Consider the following 18,804-nt stretch of genomic DNA (forward strand, 5'->3'; position numbering starts at 1 on the left):
GTATCCAATCAACAATTTTTTTGCTCAGTCCGTTTCACGTTGATTCAGCATTTGCTGACGTTGAATCATTGTTAGAAGGACTAATTTCTCCAGCAAGGAAACAGCAGGCGTCATTTTGCTGCAATCAAATACTTCAATAAAAATAAAAGGAATCAAACGAAGCGTGTTATATTTTCTCACCCTTATTGACGCCCCACACCAGGTTTGGGCTCTACACGCCCTATCGCTACTCGTGGACGCGTTCGGCCCCACTTTTCGATCCTACGTCGACTCCGCCCTTCACGTCGTCCTGACCCTCTTTCTCCAAGTGGCTCCTCATCATGTCCAGGTCCACCGCTGCTTGGGAAGATGCTTGTCCGCCCTCATCACCACGCTCGGTCCAGAGCTGCAAGGTGGTGTTGCAACGTATTATTAATGTTATACAACGTATTTTTAACGTTTATTGTGCTTCGTTTTATTAACAAAAAAATTTTGGATCTATGAATATACATTTAAGAAATTTTGTTCTTTGTTTTGAAATGTTTATGGAGTCTTCATTTGTGACATACTTCATTGATACACCAGAATCCTATAGGCCGTAGCATGCAGAGTGCAGACTACAGTGGCAAATGTGCTGGATATTTGATGAACTGAAATATAACTAAAAACAAATATACTGCAGTGACTTCCTTTTTCAGAAAGTATTATTTTATAATAATTTAAATATAAATAAATGTGGAAGAGCTTGATGTTTTCTCAGGCAACGCCACTACCATTTCCACAGCCCGGTCTTCGTGTCTGACGTCATGTGCAGTCATGTCTCATCATATCGATGCCCAGGTATTGCAAGGTCGATGTGTACTTTGCGCTTATTTTAGCAAACACCAATGATGTAGGTTCGTATCATCACCAACCCAGACTGCAAAATCTGTCATTTTTACATTGATTTAACGTCTGAAGACGTTAAATCAATGTAAAAACGACAGGTTTTGCTGTTTGGGAAGAAGGACCAAGTTCAAGTGATGATTTTATGAGTTCATATCCAATTTACCATCTCACCACTGTGACGTGTCGGTAAAAAGAGCTGTCTTGTATTTGAAGGGGAGAAGAATTGTTTCTTGTTTCATTCTTTAGCTCTCCCCAAGACTTCTAACTCTACCACACAGCCTTCTCTCCAAGACTTTTTTCTCTCTCCCACACAAGTTTCTTATTATTCATTAGTTGAAATTTTCTGCTTCACATGTGTTACCTTAACATTATCATCATCGTCCAAACTATATTTTTGTCCCCATTTGGGGAGATTTTCAATTTCTTTCTTGTTATTGTCTTTACTCTACCACCTTCTTATGATTAATAAATGGAATTTTGTTATCTCTCACTGTTATTACTGTTATCAATTTTGTTATCACTAAGCCTTGGAATGAAACACTTGCATGGGCAATTCACTTTATTACGTCACAATCTGAGATGGACGTTTCGTTTCTATCCAGGTCCGTTCCGAGTCTGTATCGTGTCTTCAACAACTCCACATGTTCGCCCCGCGCCACGTCGAGCTGATCAGTCTGATACCGAGGCTTTGCGTAAGTATTGTAGTGATATCCTGTTCATATTTCAAAGATGAACGTTCATTCTAGTCTCTTTGAAACATTATGTAGGAGCCCTTTGAATACAAAAAATAAAGAGCCCAGACAGTAGCCTTGATACTAAATTCATGTTCAGCAAACGTTTTGAAAACTGAACTGTTCATCCTCAGTATTATTGAATGAAAAGATGAAACAGTTTAGAACGTGTGGTGGACTTCCGATAAGCATCTACATTTGTGGGTTCTTTATTTCTGATTAGATTGAATGGAAATTGCTGCAAGTTTAACATTCAACTCTTTACCCTCACGGCCACTCAAGTAAATACAGCTCGATTGTGAGAACGTATTAAGTTCTTGCCGTTACTTACCAGAACACGACATCCCTCGCCACACTCAATAGGATTTTTTGCCTTTGTCTTCCCAGCAAAACTAGGCTTAGTATATTTTTACTTCTCTTCAAGTATCACTCACATGACAGACGTTACGGACAGACGTCACGTCACTCACGCAACGACGTAGCAAGACGTCACGGTACAGAAGTTCACAGTTGTCTTTTTTTCTGACCACCACAGCGAAAACAATACAATGTCAACAAAGCAAAAGTCTAGGAAAAGGTAGAAGCGTCAAAACTCAAATGCTAAGACGTGCTTGAGGCCGAAATAAGATTAAGTAAAGGTGGATCCCATACTTGAATCCAAGCATCGGGAATGAGAAGATAATGTTCTCATTATACTAAGCCTTCGGCACTAACGAGAGTAGGGGGGCCAGTTCCTCTCTCGAGGGCCTTTTCTTCAGCAACTATACGCTCACCCAATTTATTACACCCTGGGTAGAGGTGAGCGGTGTTTTGTCAACAACCAGCATAAGCGGGGAGTCGAACCAGGATTGCATGATTGGAAAACGAGCGCCTTATCCGACGCGCTATGCTATCCCACTCGCCATCCCACTCGAAATAAGAGTCATTAAGTTAAAAAAGCTGACACGTTTGCAACACCTTCAGAAAAGTTTAAGATGAAAAATAATGAACGGAATTTCAACGTTATCTCGCCATCCTTGCACATTATTTGATTGTCATTTCAGCGGTACCTCTCGAGTTGGCACCTGATCTTGCGCCAATCTGCTGTCTCATGTCTGCGGCAACTGGCTCAGAAGGAAGCGGCGGAAGTGTGTACCATTGCCGGAAAGAATGTACAACCATCTTCCAATGTCAAACGGGGTGTTGAGATCGGGGAAACAGGTGAAAGGGTTTTGGATATGTTTCAAATCGTGGTAGTTTTCAAAATTAGTTCATGTTGCAATAGTCATTGCTGTGTTGTGCCATTTCTTGATTGGTTAATATTCAAACTTACGATGCGTCTGGTGACAAAAAATACAAACGTTTCCAATTCACAAGACTTTTGATATCAATTCTTAAGACTGTTAAATGTTTTGAATAAATTGAAGTGTAAGAGTGGAATTTATTGGGATCCGAGTCGGATCACCCGGCCCTTCTGACCATGAGAAGTAGAGATCTCCTATGTGAATCTACCATTCATGCAGCTAGCCGGTTATAGGTGAATTGTTCGTAAACAGTTTTTCGTAAAACAATTGTTCGTAAACAATTGTTCGTCAAAGCAATTCTTCGTAAAGCAATTCTTCGTATACATCAATTCTTCGTATAGGTGAATTGTTCGTAAACAGGTGATAGGTCAATTGTTCGTGAACAATTTTTCGCAACAGCAAGGTTTGTCTTGCAATTTCCGATGAAGGTGCATAATGCAAGTTTTCCTGAATAACCAAGTTACGAGACATAAACAAATAAGCACAATGAAAAAGCGCATTTTTTGTTATTTATTGGAATACAACAATTGTCTGTGTTTAGCAATTCTTTGCTTACACTACCAATACTACTTTAAGTAACTTCGTACAAATTGTCCACAAGCCAAGTTTAGTATGAAGTATTGTGTGCAATTCCACGCAAGTAGGCTAATCACAAATTTCATCATCTTGAAAGTCTTGACGCCAGGTTCGGACGACTCTAGTTAGTCTTTCTGCACTGTCCTTGTACTTCTTCTTTGGAGGGGGTCCTGCCTGGCCACTGACATACTGTTCAATGCGAACCTCATTTAGGTTTTGCTCTCGCTTGATTGCAGATATGAACTTCCAAATATCTGGATGGTTTGCAGATACCTGGAACATGAACCCTCTGTGCCATCCTTCAATGCTATTATTAGTTTTGGGAAGGCCACTGAGGACGCCATCATAGCAGTTCCACATTTGAATTGCAAACATTGGAGGACGGCGCCCTTGACGACGATCTGGGCGCCCAACCCAAGTGTCTTCAAAGTAGTCAATTACTGGCTGAGCAACATCTGGTAATACATTCCCATCGTTTTTCTCCAAATGCACTGGCACAAATGGAAGAACCAGCCACGGTGAGTTGAAAGTGGGTACTCTCTGCTTACTGCATTGACCATGGCCATCTCAAAGTCAGTCATGATTGTCTCTGGAACAGCAACAGCAGGTAACAACTCCATGAATGTATGTCCATCTCCTTTTGTCCCCCAGCAGGGCATACACCAGAGGCACTGAAGTGTTTTCCGTCAGTCCGTGTATTGTGTAAAGCTGTTCAAACAGTGAAGGCACTGTCTTGAAGGTGCCGTCAGCATACCAGTGCTTTGAACGGGCAAGGAGCTGCAGATTTCTTTCAGTGGCACAATTATGTGTTTAAGCACAATTAGCACATCTCTAGCATATAGGCTACCCTAATTGATTGTTCGTAAACAATTGTAACTGTTTTTAAAAAAAAAAGCTGTAGCCTAACTTTTATGAACATTTGTTTACGAACAATTAGTATTACGGTCAATTGCATGCCCGAAGAATTGCTTTACGAACAATTGTTTTACGAAAAACTGTTTACGAAGAAAACGTCTGACACCCAGCTAGCCAGTTCTCCGGAGCGAGACCTACGAGTGAACTGCCCCGCAAATCCTGCACGTTGAAAAAACAAATTCGATGATAATGATGAATTCTTAATGTTTGTTTCATCTTTTTATCCACAGGATTGGAAGGAGCCATTTTCAGTCTCCTGGACAGAGAGGTGAACAGGAAGTTGATCTCTGATGCTCGTGACACTCTGAGCCACATCTTGCAGGCAGTTGCGCTTGAAAAGCTCGGCTTCTGGATCCCTCTGTGCAAGTCTGTGCTGGCAGCTTCTACTGGTGAGCTCAATCAATTCGTTTGAAATCGTGCTTCTGTGTGGGCGACATTATGATACCGGGAAGATGTTAAAGTTTTGTTTCTTTGAAGTATTTTTTGGTAATTAATTAAATGCCGTACAGTACTGCTTGCTAACTTACTGACATTGTTTCACAACTCATTCAGCAAAAGTTGACGGTTTTTATCTTCGTTATTTGTTGAAATGATGTCAACAGGACGTACTCGACAGAGTTTAGCATATTATTATTTAGCACATTCTACTTCGCTGATCAATATGCCGAGTTTTGCTCAATCAGCTACAATTTCAATTCAGTACCAAACTGCAAACCTTCCAACAAGTTCCTCAGTCAGCTATCCCAGCTAGCATATCAGATTTGCTGACTGGGATGCTTATGGAAAGAAAATGAAAGGAGACCGGCTCGGTGGCTTAGTGATTAGTGCGTCCGCCTCTGAATCGGTAGGCATGGTTTCGATACTCTGTCGGGTCATAGCAACGACTTTGTAAAAATGGTACTGGATTTAATTCCTGCTTGGCATTGAGCAATCGAATAGATTCGGGTAACAATGTACTCTGTTGCGCCTTTATACGGCTGCATTGACACTGTCTGCTTTGTAAAGCGCTGAGGAGCAACGCATTCTGCGATGGATACAGCGCTATATAAAAACAAACATTATTATTATTATAAATGCTTAACCGAGTAACTTGCATCTTTCAGACACAGCTTCTATCAAAGGAGTGGATACGGAGCAACAGGAGGCAGGTGACGAAACCAATGATGACGACACTTTTAAAATTGGCACCGGCAAAAAAGCTGAAAAGAAAGTACGTGAAATATAAGGTTGCCAGACTAACCACTTTAAATTTTTGATTTTGCTCTTCTGTGGCGGAAGAATAAGAAGCTTGTTTTAACTGGTGGAACATTGCAGTTTATTTACAACAACAGACCTCTAGGGAGTGACACTAGCATGATATGGCGTTGTGTTGACAAACTCTTTGAAGTGTGTATTCTTTCAAGGATACATCGTTGTGGTCTCTTCAAAGTTACGACATTCTCTTTACTTACTTTCAGTTGTGTCTTGCAGAACCTCATCCCACCCCGTTGGCCAACCCGGGTCTTTGCCATTGAATTGATCCGACGAATCATATCCATGTGCCGACAAAGTGGAAGTAATCCCGCCCACTTTGATCTCGCTGCAGCGAGAAATATCGTCAGGAGCGGAAAGAAAGGTGTCGTTTACCCGTTTTTTGTTATTGTGTTTTTACGTTCCAGAAATCCACACCTAATTACTTTTTTAAAATTGGGTACCGAGCAACGATGAACAACTTGACATGTTTGCAAATAGATGTACCACGTTAGCTACATTATCATAACTTTCGTGTAGCTCTTGTAGCCAGTACAATCTTCACGTGTAGTTTTCTTGTTTTGCATCCTGCCTAGATTAGTTCTGTTTAAAGTTGTTTGATTTTCACTCTCGTTTGTGCTGTCCAGGTGAGTTTCTTGTGCTTCATTTGAGCGACCTCGTGAAAATGGCCTTCATGGCATCGACGGACAACAGCGTCCCATTACGGATGGCCGGACTGGAAGCTTTACAGGTTGGTGGTGATATAGAGCCATCATTTTGCCCAATGTCGTAGTTTGATGCCTGAGATCTCAGCGATCGTACTGTTTAGAAGACAATCAAATGTTCTTGTTTCGATTCCTGTCCGCAGTGCATGCTGAGTGGTCGTGAGCTGGGCATCTATAGACCTACGTCCCACGCACATTCAGACAAAAGTTATGTTTGTTCAACACGTGGTTACGTTTGTACACGAAACAAGGTGGTAGAGGCGTACTTTTATTGTGAAGTTTAAATCTTCAACAAAACGTCATCTATCGGTGCCGCCTGATTATCATTTTGTTCCACAGGACGTGATCAGGTACTTTAAAGATGTACCGGAACCGGAATTTTGCGGCTCAGTCATCCTTGAACAATACCAAGCCAATGTGAGTACCGCATGACATTCTTTAGGTTTGGACGGTCTTGCAATACTTCTTAAGACCTTGGGTTGTCCAATAAATTGTCATACCCATAGTGCTTTTCTACATATAAAGGGACTGAGAGAGAAGGCGAGTTCTATTCTCACTACAACCTAATTTGTACATTTTACAAATTTAAACTTTATTGATGGTCTTGTGGTATTGGAAATTCGACTTCCTCTTATCGAATATGATGAAATTGGAATTTTAAAGATATTCTTACTAGTTTCATATCACCCGAAGTATTTTTCGAAACTGTTTTTAGTTACATGTGTAACACAGTGTTATTTGACATGTACTTGGAAACGTTTTAAACGCCAATTTTTCTTTATCTTGAGAGAATGAGAGATGTCTCTTCTTTTTTTTTTAGTGACGCTTTCTCTTCCGCAGGTTGGAGCCGCATTGCGACCCGCCTTTTCTGCGGTGGATGCCTCTCATGAGGTCACAGTGCGGGCGTGCGAGGTCTGCAGCGCTTGGATAGGTAGCGGGGTCGTCAGCGATCTGTCCGATTTAAAGAGGGTGCACGCACTTCTAGTGTCAAGTTTGGGAAAGGTTACAGAGGTAAGAGTTACCTGCCTTGGTAAGTTACCTGATAAGAGTTACCTGTCAGTTGATTTTATTTTCTCAATTGCAAATCACATGCTTGTGCTTGGGTCACGCATATAGAAGAAAACAATCGAATTGTAAAACAATTTGTACAGTGTTTGTGACGCGAGTTTGCGTCCATTCTCCGCCCCAACCGTGGCCACACTGCCTGAGGAGTGAGGAGTTACGTTTGTGTTTTTTTTTTAGCTATTCTGGAGTACCTACAAGCGTAACAGTTTGAAAGATACATTGACGTAATATGGTTAGCATGACCTATTAACATGACGCATTATCGAACTGCGTGGCAAAGCGAGCTTTATTAAAGCTGTGTGTTTAAAGTTATCAGAATAAAAATCATCTGCTTTTAAATCCCAAGATATATTTTTATAAATAATTACAATAATAATAACCATCATCTTCGAGTTTTGTTTTTTAACGTACAAGTTTTGCAGGTCAGTTGTACACTCGTAGTCTCAATAATGTTTTTGTATGTTCCTTAAGATTATTGTTGAAATTTTGTTCCCAGTTTTAAAATTGATATTGTAAGTCTGATTGAGTGATTGTGTACAGTTGTGATTATAATCCAACAGTCTACGACTTCTTGCCTTTCAAGAAGATAGAATTTCGTCAATGACTTTTTGTATTTAGGCGAACAGCCAAGACAGTCGAAATTCGAAACACGTGTATAGTGAAAGTGCTGCCACTATGGAAAAGTTGGCCATTCTCAAAGCCTGGGCGGAGGTACCAATCGTAATAATTACTTGTTATAACGTTATAATATTACTTGTTATAACGTAACAATTACTTGTTCTAGTTTTGTACTAGTATTCGTGTATTTGTTTTTTGGCTTCTTTTTGATCATCAGTTGTGGTGCAGATTCGTACCCGATGAATTGCTGTTTAAAAATATCATATATCGTTGAGGTTAAAGGTAATCCTGTCTACATGGTGATGATGTTACGTTTGTTGAACCTAAAACAAGCTTGGCTTGATTTGAACATCGCTGGGTTTCACCGCTTTGTTGGTATGCTGCTTTTGTATTAGTCACGTTTTAATTGTGTCCAACCACTATCTCTCCATTTTACTTCAAAGAAACCTGGTCTTCATCCCGAAGCGTCAGGGTCGACCAGTTGTCTGCAGCGAAGCCTCCGTTTCTCTCAACTGTTAGCATCTTCAATTTTCAAGTTCCCTTTTTTGTCAGGTCATCCAACCACTCTGATGGCACAAAAAACGTGTTTAAATTGTAGTTTTCTGTTTGGTCAGGTCTATATTAGCTCGGTGGAGAAAGGCGAAGACAAGAAAAGCAAAGGATCACTGGAAGGGAGTTTATTGAGCCTCGTGGAGCCCCAGTTGAAAGTTCTGGCCGACTTCTGGTTGAAGGCGCTCAAAGATCAAGCTATTCTCAAACTGCCGCCTGAAGTTGCAAGTCATCTACAATCACAAAGTATGCATTGAAATAATTCAAGGGTCGGTGTGAAGGCTGTATGTTGCCCCTTGTACGGTAGCCTATATGGATTGTGTCTATTGACAAACAGTGGTTGAAAGTGATTTGAGGTTCAAGTTAACGTCGTTAAATTAGAAAAATCTTTCCCCTTGTGTGCTTGTTTTGCTGGTTAAAGTTGACTGCGATTGTTCTTACTTGAATCTGCTGCTGTCTTTTGTTTTTAAAAGACTTTGTGGTTGCTGTTTGCATAAGTTTCCTGCTGATCATATTTTAACCTATCTTGTTTACAGAGCGTTTTCCGTAAAATATTTCAATATTAGTTTATCCATGGCTTGGGTTTATCTGTGTAAACTTTTTATTTTATTTTCATTAGTTAATCCGAGGCTATCGTCATACTTATCGTTTACCGTAACTTTAATATTTACCTTTTTAAAATTCAAGATCAAGGTTTATTTTATGAACATGAGTTTTTTCGTTGCTGATCTTAAATCTGATGTTCTTTCAAACAGGCGGCGCATTCTTTACTGCAGAATCTGTGACGTCAGTACGTCCTCATTACGACTATGCCTGGCCTAAGATTGTGCATGCGCTTTCTCTTTGGCTCTCCTTGGTTGGTTTCAGTGAGGAAAGCATCGAAGAGAAAGAGAGAGAATTAAAAGAGAAACAACGAGAGAACAATCTTCATCTTGTCATGGGTGAGAGTGATTTTTGAACTCGAAGTATCATCATCATCCAAATTGGGTTTTATCCCCACTGGTAAGGGTGGTCGATTCTTTCCTTGTAGCAATTGCCTTAACCCCTATTCTCTATCTAATTTTATCCACTGCTTCTTCTTTCAGTCCGACTTTGTCTGCCTCATTCTTTACCTGTTATTTTTAGTCTTCTAGTTCAAACGGCGCTGATTCGAGTCTCGGGGTATGCGCTTGAACAACGCATTCTAAGGACTGCTCTCCATTCAGCGGCATCTAATGAATGGAATAATTCCCCGGCAACAACACTTTAACAATCGGAAACTTCACTCTGTCAATCTAGGTAACCGGCCCGGCGTCAAAAGCCTCTACAAGTATGCGAAACTACCAGGAATAACCTATCAAGGCTTTGTCAGTCCGAGGATAAAGATTCAAAACCAACCAACCGACCTAGTCGTCTCCGTTTCGTTTTATTCATCTTTCAAGTCAATGCCTTTCGCAGAAAACTTCCTCCCTCCTTAGTACATGCTCATTGCTCATACCATCTTACTCCATTTTCCCTTGAAAGTTGGTCTGTAGTCTTCTTCATCTCTAGCGCATCCATTAGTTCTTCAGTCTTTTTCATCCTTCTCGTGTATTCACTGTCTGAGTGATCAGTGAAGATAAAACGCTCAGTACTCAATGTTCAAACATGACTTATCTTCACAGGTGTCTGTGTCGAGGCGTTGTGTTCTCCAAGAACATCTGAATCAATAGGTGTCACTGTATCGTGTCTGTCGTCCCTCGATGCGTTGTTGTCTTCAAGATGGGCCAGGACAAAACTGGGCAATGACCAGGTGAGATGATTTGTAGCTAAAAGATTTCACAGCTTTGAAGCAAGATGTAACTATTTTATTTTTTGACCACATCTTTGAATGTTTCCAAATTCTTTTCCTTGTTTATTTATCTATATATTTTTCGCGTGAGAGAAAAGAAGGAAGTAAAAACCATTGGTTGTGAATGAATGTGTTTCTCAGGTGCTTGGCATTGAAATACTGAACGTTCTTCATCGTCTTTTGTTGACGAGGGATTCTTATTCAAGTCAGAAGATTGTGCTCAGTGTTGTCAAGAAAGTGCTGCGAGCGGCCAAAGAACATCTATTTGGAGGAGGAGGAGGTAGGCTACGCAATGTTCAAGCATTTTTTTTCTTACTTGCGATAACATGATACGCTTTTCTGGTCTCAAATAAACCAAACCATCACAAGATGTTCCAGGTGATAGTCCGCATTTATTTCGACTTTGGATTGACGGGGGTCCGTACGCAGACAGCAAAATCTGTCATTTTTATATTGATTCAACGTCTTCAGACGGTGATTCTGCAGACGTTGAATCAATGTAAAAATGACGGATTTGCTTTCTAGGTAGTGGCTGATTGACAAAACGTCGGAATGACGCGAACCATCACTTTTACTCATTGTGACGGTTCAGCATCATGTCATTCAATCAAAAGCCTAGTGAACAGTGTTATTTTTATTATTATTTTTTAAACGAAGTGGATGGGCCAGCATGTACTTCAATTGTTGCACTGTTGCCTATCTATTGATTCTATAAAGAATTAGAAATTAGAATTAAAGAATTCATTGTCAACCCATATTGGAAATGAAATGGAGTTTAAAATTGCGCCGCATATCTTTAACCTTCTGTTGTTGCGACTTGATTTTCTTAGTGCTGTTAGGAAAAGCTTTACAGCTTTACAAGCTGTTACAAGTTACGCAGTGAAAAAATATCAACAAGTGTCTTGAGTTTTTAACCTTGGAGGTTGAAGTGTCTGGTTGTGAGGCAATGGATCTAAGTTCTATACCCGCCCGGTATCGACATAGTTTTATAAACTAGCCTCAACACTGGTCCCGTGTATTGGAATTTTTCTCTTTCTATTCAAATTTTAACACTGCGCATTTGGTTCTGCCTGTTGTGTTGCATGTGGTAGAGGTTTACGAGGTGCTTTACTTTCAAAGACCGTTTGTGTTTATATCATAAATTCACTGATAATTAACTTTGTATTTGTTACCCACTTTCTGAGTCTTAAACTTCACAATCTTGATAGAATTCACCGAGGTACAAGACAGTGGAGAGGGTGGGGAGTCTGGCGAGTTTGTGACTGGCCAATCAACCGTGTTTGCAGTGTTGGAAGTATGCATGTGTGTACTGGTCAGGCACATCCCTTCCATCAATCCTACCTTCAGGTACGTAATTGCATCCCTAACAACAAAATCCGTCATTTTTACATCGATTCAACGTCTGCAGACGTTGAATCGATGTAAAAATAACGGATTTTGCTGCCTGGGATGTTACGTTGACATCACATTAATTTAAGGTTGTTTGATGTCGTAAAATAGTATAAAATGGTTTTCTTGGAGTTAAAACTTGTTTGTTGTAAAGTTGTATAGAATACTCCATGAAAGCATTTTTAATGTTTGCTGGTACTTTTTTTTTCTTCACCTCATTGCTTCTGTTTTATGCCAAAACATCGTAAGCGTGCTGTCAGCGAGTATCGAACCGACAACTGTCGACCGGTCAGATCAAACGTCCGACCTCATTGTTTACTACAAGGGACGTTAATATTATTGTTGCTGTCAACTGTGTAGTGTGTATGACTTTACACTAATGATCTGTTTCGTCACAGATCTGTCAATCAAGAGCAGGTGGTAACCAATAAGAAGCTATCCCCGGAAGGGGCGGAGTTAGTCGTGATCGCCATCAATTTGTTAAGCGACGTCTTATGCCTCTGCTCCGCGCGAGGTAAATATGATCAAAAATAAATAAATTTTCCATTTATATTGCTAGAGATTAGCGCCGTATTTTTGTTCCTTCATTGCTTTTGGTCGCATCACATGATCCTCACAATCACGTCATTTTACAAGGTCATCTTAGCCCAGACACTAATTCAGTCGTTTTTAAATTGATTCAACGTCTGCGAATGTTAATCAATGTAGAAAACGAACGATTTTCTGTCTGGGGAAGGACGGTGAACACCATGCAACCTAATATACTGTAAATCATCTGCAGCTGCTGTTGTTGCTTGTTATAATCTTAAATATATGTCAGTGGAGAGCAGCACCTTCCCAGACAACAAATCAACATTTTTTTACGTCTGCAGACGTTGAATCAATCTAAAAACGGCTGATTTGGTATCTGGGTTTGTGACTTAAATCGGTGATACTGACGAGGCTGAAACACGTATCTGTCACTGTCAATTCTTGCAATACTCGGTTGTCAAGCGGATTATTTCATCTTGTCATTGCTTATAGGAAGCCTAACCATTCTTCCTACTGTCCTCTTCCTTCTTGTTGGCATTCTGCGTGAAGGGATGTCACGCTCCGGTGATCTCAAAACGTCATCCGTTGTCGTGACAACCACCGCACTGCAGGTGCTTATTGATAAGTGAATTTTAAGCTTAAGTGGTTTCCAGCAAGATCCCCTGTTTTTGGTTGTTCGTTTTATTCGGAAGAAGTTTATTTGCTCGAGGTTATTCTAAATTTCTCTAAAATAGTCATCAAACACTTGGACAAGTCACTTAAATAGTGAGCGCTGAGGTTAACGTAGTTTTAAAAACTTGTAATTTTGTTATTTTTGTCATTCAGATTACGAGTTTTCTTAATTCAAAGTACTTGTATGTTAACCCTTTGAAGGTTGGGGAGGGGGGCTGTCAATTCAACTTTTTTGTATCCACAGTTGTATCTCTAAAACCACTGAGACTGCGACTACGAGATTTCTTGACTTTTCCTAACTTTTATTCACCTCTATCTAGCTGAAATTTTGAGCGAATAAAGGTTATAAATTGAGAGATATAAGGCATTTCTCAGCACATCCTCTGAAATATTTCATATTCTATTGTTCAAAATTTTCCCACCAGCTGGATGAAAGTAATTAATTTGGCCCATGTCTCGTTAATCCTAACTGTTTATGCAAAATTATGTAAAAAATTTTTAATCACAACATTGCAATGCATGTTCTTCATTACGCTACCAAAAAATAATGTGTAAACTCTCAAAGCCTTAAAAAATAACAGAGATATCACTCCTAAAGTATAAGAAGAATCGACAGCCCCCCCCCCAAACTGAGAAAGACTCCAGGAACCCAACCTAAGGGTTAAGATCATACCACCACTCTGTGTAGAGAAGAAAAAACGACTCCAGAATATAACTTTTTATATTTCCTTCCCAGTCTCTTCGAGCTGTTCTCACCTCCCCCTTTGTCAAGGAGAACACCTACCGGAAGGAATGGATCCAGCTTCTACAAAGTGGTCTTGCCTCCGTGCTGGAATTCACAAAAGAAGGTAGACGTTTTCTTTGCAATTGTCAATCGTCTGTAACTGTACGCTATCCAATTGTTGGTGTTTGACTCGAGTAACTTATCCCCCAAACCAACGTTTATATTTTTTTTGCGTGCTAAAATTTTCCCAACAACAAAGGCAACCTCCTCTGAAAAGGCAAGTCGAGCTGGAAGCAGGGGTCGCGGTTTCACTTGAAGTACACACTGTGATGTGTACGTCTTGTGTAACACTATCGAGAGAAAAAAACACTAATAAAAGAGATGTGGAAGTAACTTTTACTTCTGGCACTATAGATAAACAACATTCCAACCGTTGAACTTCCAACGTCGGTAATGTGGTGCGGGTTAAGAGATCTATCCGCTACAAGTAAATCCGCCACGATTTTTCCCCACTGTTTTTTCCTCGACCTTGGCCGCAGTGTTCTTTCTAGAGTAAAAGAATTGATGCTTACGCAAATTAGTATATTTTTGGTAGCACGTCAGGTCAAGAGGAAGAAGTGTTTCTTTGTCTATTAGTCCGTCTGGAGAGATATGGGTAGACGACATTTAGCGACAATAGTAGCCTACTTTGTTCATGTTACGTATTTCTTTCGATAGATATTAACTTGGTCATTGCTCAATGGAGCTCACTTTTCAATTTTAGAAGTATCGACTTTCGACTGCACATCCCTTCTCACTTGCATCTCTCTCTTCCTCCTGCAAGCTCCCACTGGCGTCTGCGCAAGTCCGAAGCTGCTCGTGCAAATATTAGATTATTTCGAAAAATGCCTCACAACTGGCGACAGCAAGGTTCGTCAACGTGGTCACATGTTTGTTTCGTGGCTTTTTTCTACCAATATCTTGAAGTAGTTTTTCATTTTTTATTCTGTAACAATTGACTAGTTTGCTAAATTTACATTGTTTTACCATAAACAGTTAAACACCGGTGGACTAAAGTTACTGAATTGTAGGCTACACACTGTTTTAGGACACTTGATGTACTGTACTCTTCAACCAACCGGTGGTTTAAATGGTTTACTATTTTTATCAACTACTGTTTATCAACTAAATCAACTTTTAATTAACTTTTTATCAACTTCTTTTAATCAACTAAATCAACTTTTAATTAACTTTTTACCAACTACTTTTAATAAAGTACAAATCCTTGTCGAGTCGAGCGTTATTTATTTGGTACAAGTTAAAATTAAATTGTTTTTATTTAACTCTTTCAGACGCAAGTAAAGTGCTTGGCATTTCTCTCTCCTGTGTTTCGTCACTCGGAACGTTTATTATCCTTTTCATTTATCCATCGGATGGCGCCACTGATCGTTCAACGACTGGCGGAAATCAAAAGGGACTGCACGACAGACGAAGTCTCTGTCGCCACGGAGTGTTTCAATCTACTTGAACTGCTTGTCACTTTAACGGAGAATGAGCACAGTCAGTTGGTTTGTTGTTAACTTCTCAAAAACTTACTTGACTGATGTCAGATATAGGCATACCACTTGTTCAGTCAAAGTATAAATGGTGAAATCTTCTTCAACAGATTAATCATGTTTGATCAGCTGTAGCCTCCCATATGAACTCCCTCCATTTTGTTCTGTCTTTTGTTTTTAGTAGTAATTCCGGCATGCTTTTCGTTCCCATAATTTGCTTGATATTGTCAAAATATTTTATTTTTTGTCGCCCTTTAGTTCGTTTGCCTTACACCATCCCAGTCAACATTGCATTTTTTTTCAATGAGAGGCTTGTTGAAATAGCTCTTGCTAAGACAATGTTTCATTTTAGTTGTTTTAAAGATTGCAATATAGTCCGTGTTTGTTAAATAGTTGTGACAAATATTATTTTAACCCCAACAACTCGGTTGCGTGGAGAAAAGGCTGCTAGAACTGGCAAACCCTTTCTAGCGGGGACAAATACTGGTTCTCACCTGCTAAAGATATCACCAACAACTGGTGGTGATGGATAGTCATGAGCGTCAAAACTCATGAACGTTTATAGATGCAATGTCGGACACTTTTTTGGCACGAAGTCTAATTTTCCGACAGCAAAACATACTAGTATACCTTCTCTCCTCTCTCCATTTTACTTCAAAGAAGCCTGGTCTTTCAACATCAGAGGTCGGACAGTTATTTGAAACGACTTTACCACTTTTCTCTATCGTTGGCACCTTCAATTTTTAAGTTCCTTTTGGGCAGGTCATCCTTCACGGAGTCTTCCTTTGTTTTCTTCTGTCTTTCCTTAGTTCCCCCATCACTACCTTATACCAAGTGAACCTTGCATTAGTTGAAAAGTATTTATAAATTGTTTGAGTGCCATTCCTCGCACAACGACGACACTACCTCATCCCATTCTTTTTGTTCCTTCAGGAGACGACATGATACAAATGTTAGTTCCTATTCTCATGTCACGGTTGAGTGAACACCCTGAGAAAGTCGATTTGAACGGAAACTCATCTTCTGCTGAACTTCTACTCCACAACGACGCGCTACAACGGCTGATGCAAATCGGTCCAAAATACCCGGTTGGTTTCAAGGTAACTCGTGGTTTCTTTAGTGGTTAGCTTCATTTATAAAGTGACTTTAGCTCCGCGACTTCGTTTTGCAAAAGTTTGTCAAAAATAAAGCAAGAAAGGTTATTTTATTTTTGACATACCAACAATAACAGTAAGAGGTATTACCTTATCCCTGGTAGTTTCAGGTTCTTGTGTGGTTAATCATTGCACATGAAAAAAAGGGGATATCAGTTTTTGTTGATTAGTTGCAGTTGAATATTACAAAATCGCCGGTTTAGGTTGATGTGTCAATTTTTCGTACTTTTTAAATAACATGATGCGTTCTACTGGTGCAAATTAAGCTAAACTATCACACGATGTATAAAGTGACAATCTGCCATTATTCTGACGTTTCGTCAATCAGACACGACTGACTTTTTCAGGGAGCTAGACCAAGACAATAAAAGCAGACTGTCACTTTATACATCGTGTGATAGTTTAGCTTAATTTGCACCAGAAGAACGCACATCATGTTATTTAACTAAATGCCTGGTGAACAGCCTCATTCAATTTTCGTATTTGTGTTACAAGAACAGTGTAATTAAACTCTTCCTACTGAATTCAATATGAGAAACGTTTTTGCATTTTCGTTAACATTAGTTTTATTTGCATAGGCTGCTGTGGCAAGTAACCCAAGGTACAAGGCGACCTTAGAAAAAGCCCTTCGTCAAAATCAAGCCCAGGTTGAGCGCACTGCTCAGCAAAGAGCTGCCCATTTGTCAGCTCTACAGAAGACAAACGCGCAGCCTAGCATCAAGCTTAAAATGGATTTCTCAAATTTTGGTAAAAAGTGATTTCTAACAATGCTATATGCCGCGTTATGTTCGTTTATCAACCATTGGAAAGCAAGGCATATATTGACATTTGACAACGCTTGCAATATTAGTATAACTTCATATATCCTTTTCTTGTAGATTTTATGTATTTGTTGCTCACATCACTTTAGATTTTTGAAATGTTTGCAAACTTTATTCACTTGCTTCTACCCACAGAAAATCCGTCCTTCTTACATTGATTTAACGTCTGCAGACGTTGAATCAATGCAGAAATGATGGATTTTTCTGTCTGGGTACGGTTTGTATTAATTCAATCATGAAGTTTCAAATAAAAACCAGCTGCGAACAAAGATGTTTCACACCACCAATTCCTGAAAATTTTGTTCGAAACGGAAGGACGTCGGTTCGACGCCCAGCAAGAGCGCTTGACATTTGTCTTTGGCCGGACTCTCGGAGATGCTGTTACTTTGAAAGTAGCGCGCTCTCTCTACTGCTACAATATGTCAATAAGAGCGACGCTCCCGCTACTCCTGCTAAACGTGGCGAGCGTAAACTCTATTAGGGTCCACAGGATCCAGATAGCCTACTGATTGTGCAAAATCTTGGTTACTGCGGAAAATTAGGGTAAGGTTATAAAGTTTTTGCAACAGATCAAAGGCTGAAAACAGATACAATTGTGCGAAAACTTACCACATTTTTTTTCCTTTTCAAAAAAAGTTATCCTGTAGTTGTAGGTTAGTGCACCTGACTTCAAAATGACATGGTATGGACATTGACATGTCATTTAGAAATGCAGTCACGTTTTTCAAAGAATTAAAGGGCTGTGTAATGTATTAGGGTTGCCTGGAAGCAGACATATTCACGGAATCATTGAAAACTGACAGGATCTTTTAAATTTCCAAAACCATCGAATCAGGACTTGCAGCCTACGCGTCGGATCAAGAGAGGACTTTGAAAAAGATAGATCCAAACATTCTGGTTAGGGACATTAGGCGACGCGCAGCGCTTTTTCGGCTATATTAGAAAGTTCAATTTGGCAATATTTTTATGCCTTGCTATACAAGCTTGCTTTCAACAAAACTTTAACCGAGAAGACGCTATATAATGCAGAAAAGTATGCTATGCAAACTAACTTATTTTCTTAAATAACTCATAAAAAGTACAATATTTTGTAAATCAGAAATAAACGTAACTCTTCTGCGGATGTAGTTTCACATCTCCATTATCTAAAAGTAGATTGCAAGATGAGGCTTCTGAAGAGGCTTTCTTTGTCCAAGCTTGAAGATTCACAATCATTTAATCAAGTGCAACGAGAGAGGTTGATGTGGTGCGAGCGATACACAAGCACTTCTTTCCCTTTTCTTACAAACTTTCAATTTTCAGAGATATTCTACTTTTTTAAGGTCGTTCATTTTTACTTATTTAATATTGTTCCAAAATGTTGGATGATTTACAACATCACAGACAGCGTCATGTCGAATCTGGTTTTGACAATCAAACTTTTTATTTGCATTTTGTTGTTGGCTTCACATGAATGATATTTGAGTTCGTTTAATTTAACCATCAAGTATAAAAGTTGTGTGTGATCATAAATCATCATACGTCACAAAACAAACTAATCAAGTAAAATTTGAACTTTAAATTTCATGAGTGTGATAACTTACTTTTGTTTACATTAATAAGTTGACAA

General features: G+C 39.5%; 1 protein-coding gene across 1 annotated transcript in view; it reads left to right on the forward strand.

Annotated features, from left to right (window-relative positions):
* The window catches only part of LOC145772187 (HEAT repeat-containing protein 5B-like), a 38,570-nt gene extending 21,114 nt beyond the window's left edge, over positions 1-17,456 (forward strand). The window contains exons 21-43 of the mRNA XM_082584038.1: positions 203-392; positions 740-819; positions 1,470-1,559; positions 2,642-2,798; positions 4,603-4,761; positions 5,476-5,582; positions 5,843-5,987; positions 6,250-6,353; positions 6,667-6,744; positions 7,168-7,338; positions 8,011-8,103; positions 8,625-8,805; positions 9,315-9,500; positions 10,203-10,330; positions 10,511-10,649; positions 11,578-11,716; positions 12,157-12,272; positions 12,782-12,900; positions 13,698-13,809; positions 14,449-14,594; positions 15,017-15,224; positions 16,154-16,320; positions 16,953-17,456. Of these exons, the coding sequence (XP_082440164.1) occupies positions 203-392; positions 740-819; positions 1,470-1,559; positions 2,642-2,798; positions 4,603-4,761; positions 5,476-5,582; positions 5,843-5,987; positions 6,250-6,353; positions 6,667-6,744; positions 7,168-7,338; positions 8,011-8,103; positions 8,625-8,805; positions 9,315-9,500; positions 10,203-10,330; positions 10,511-10,649; positions 11,578-11,716; positions 12,157-12,272; positions 12,782-12,900; positions 13,698-13,809; positions 14,449-14,594; positions 15,017-15,224; positions 16,154-16,320; positions 16,953-17,132 (3,195 nt within the window). The 3' untranslated portion in view covers positions 17,133-17,456. The remainder of the gene's footprint in view (positions 1-202; positions 393-739; positions 820-1,469; positions 1,560-2,641; positions 2,799-4,602; positions 4,762-5,475; positions 5,583-5,842; positions 5,988-6,249; positions 6,354-6,666; positions 6,745-7,167; positions 7,339-8,010; positions 8,104-8,624; positions 8,806-9,314; positions 9,501-10,202; positions 10,331-10,510; positions 10,650-11,577; positions 11,717-12,156; positions 12,273-12,781; positions 12,901-13,697; positions 13,810-14,448; positions 14,595-15,016; positions 15,225-16,153; positions 16,321-16,952) is intronic.
* The last annotated feature ends 1,348 nt before the right edge of the window (positions 17,457-18,804 follow it).

This window comes from Aplidium turbinatum, chromosome 1, assembly GCF_918807975.1.
Source record: "Aplidium turbinatum chromosome 1, kaAplTurb1.1, whole genome shotgun sequence".
Classification (NCBI taxonomy): domain Eukaryota; kingdom Metazoa; phylum Chordata; class Ascidiacea; order Aplousobranchia; family Polyclinidae; genus Aplidium; species Aplidium turbinatum.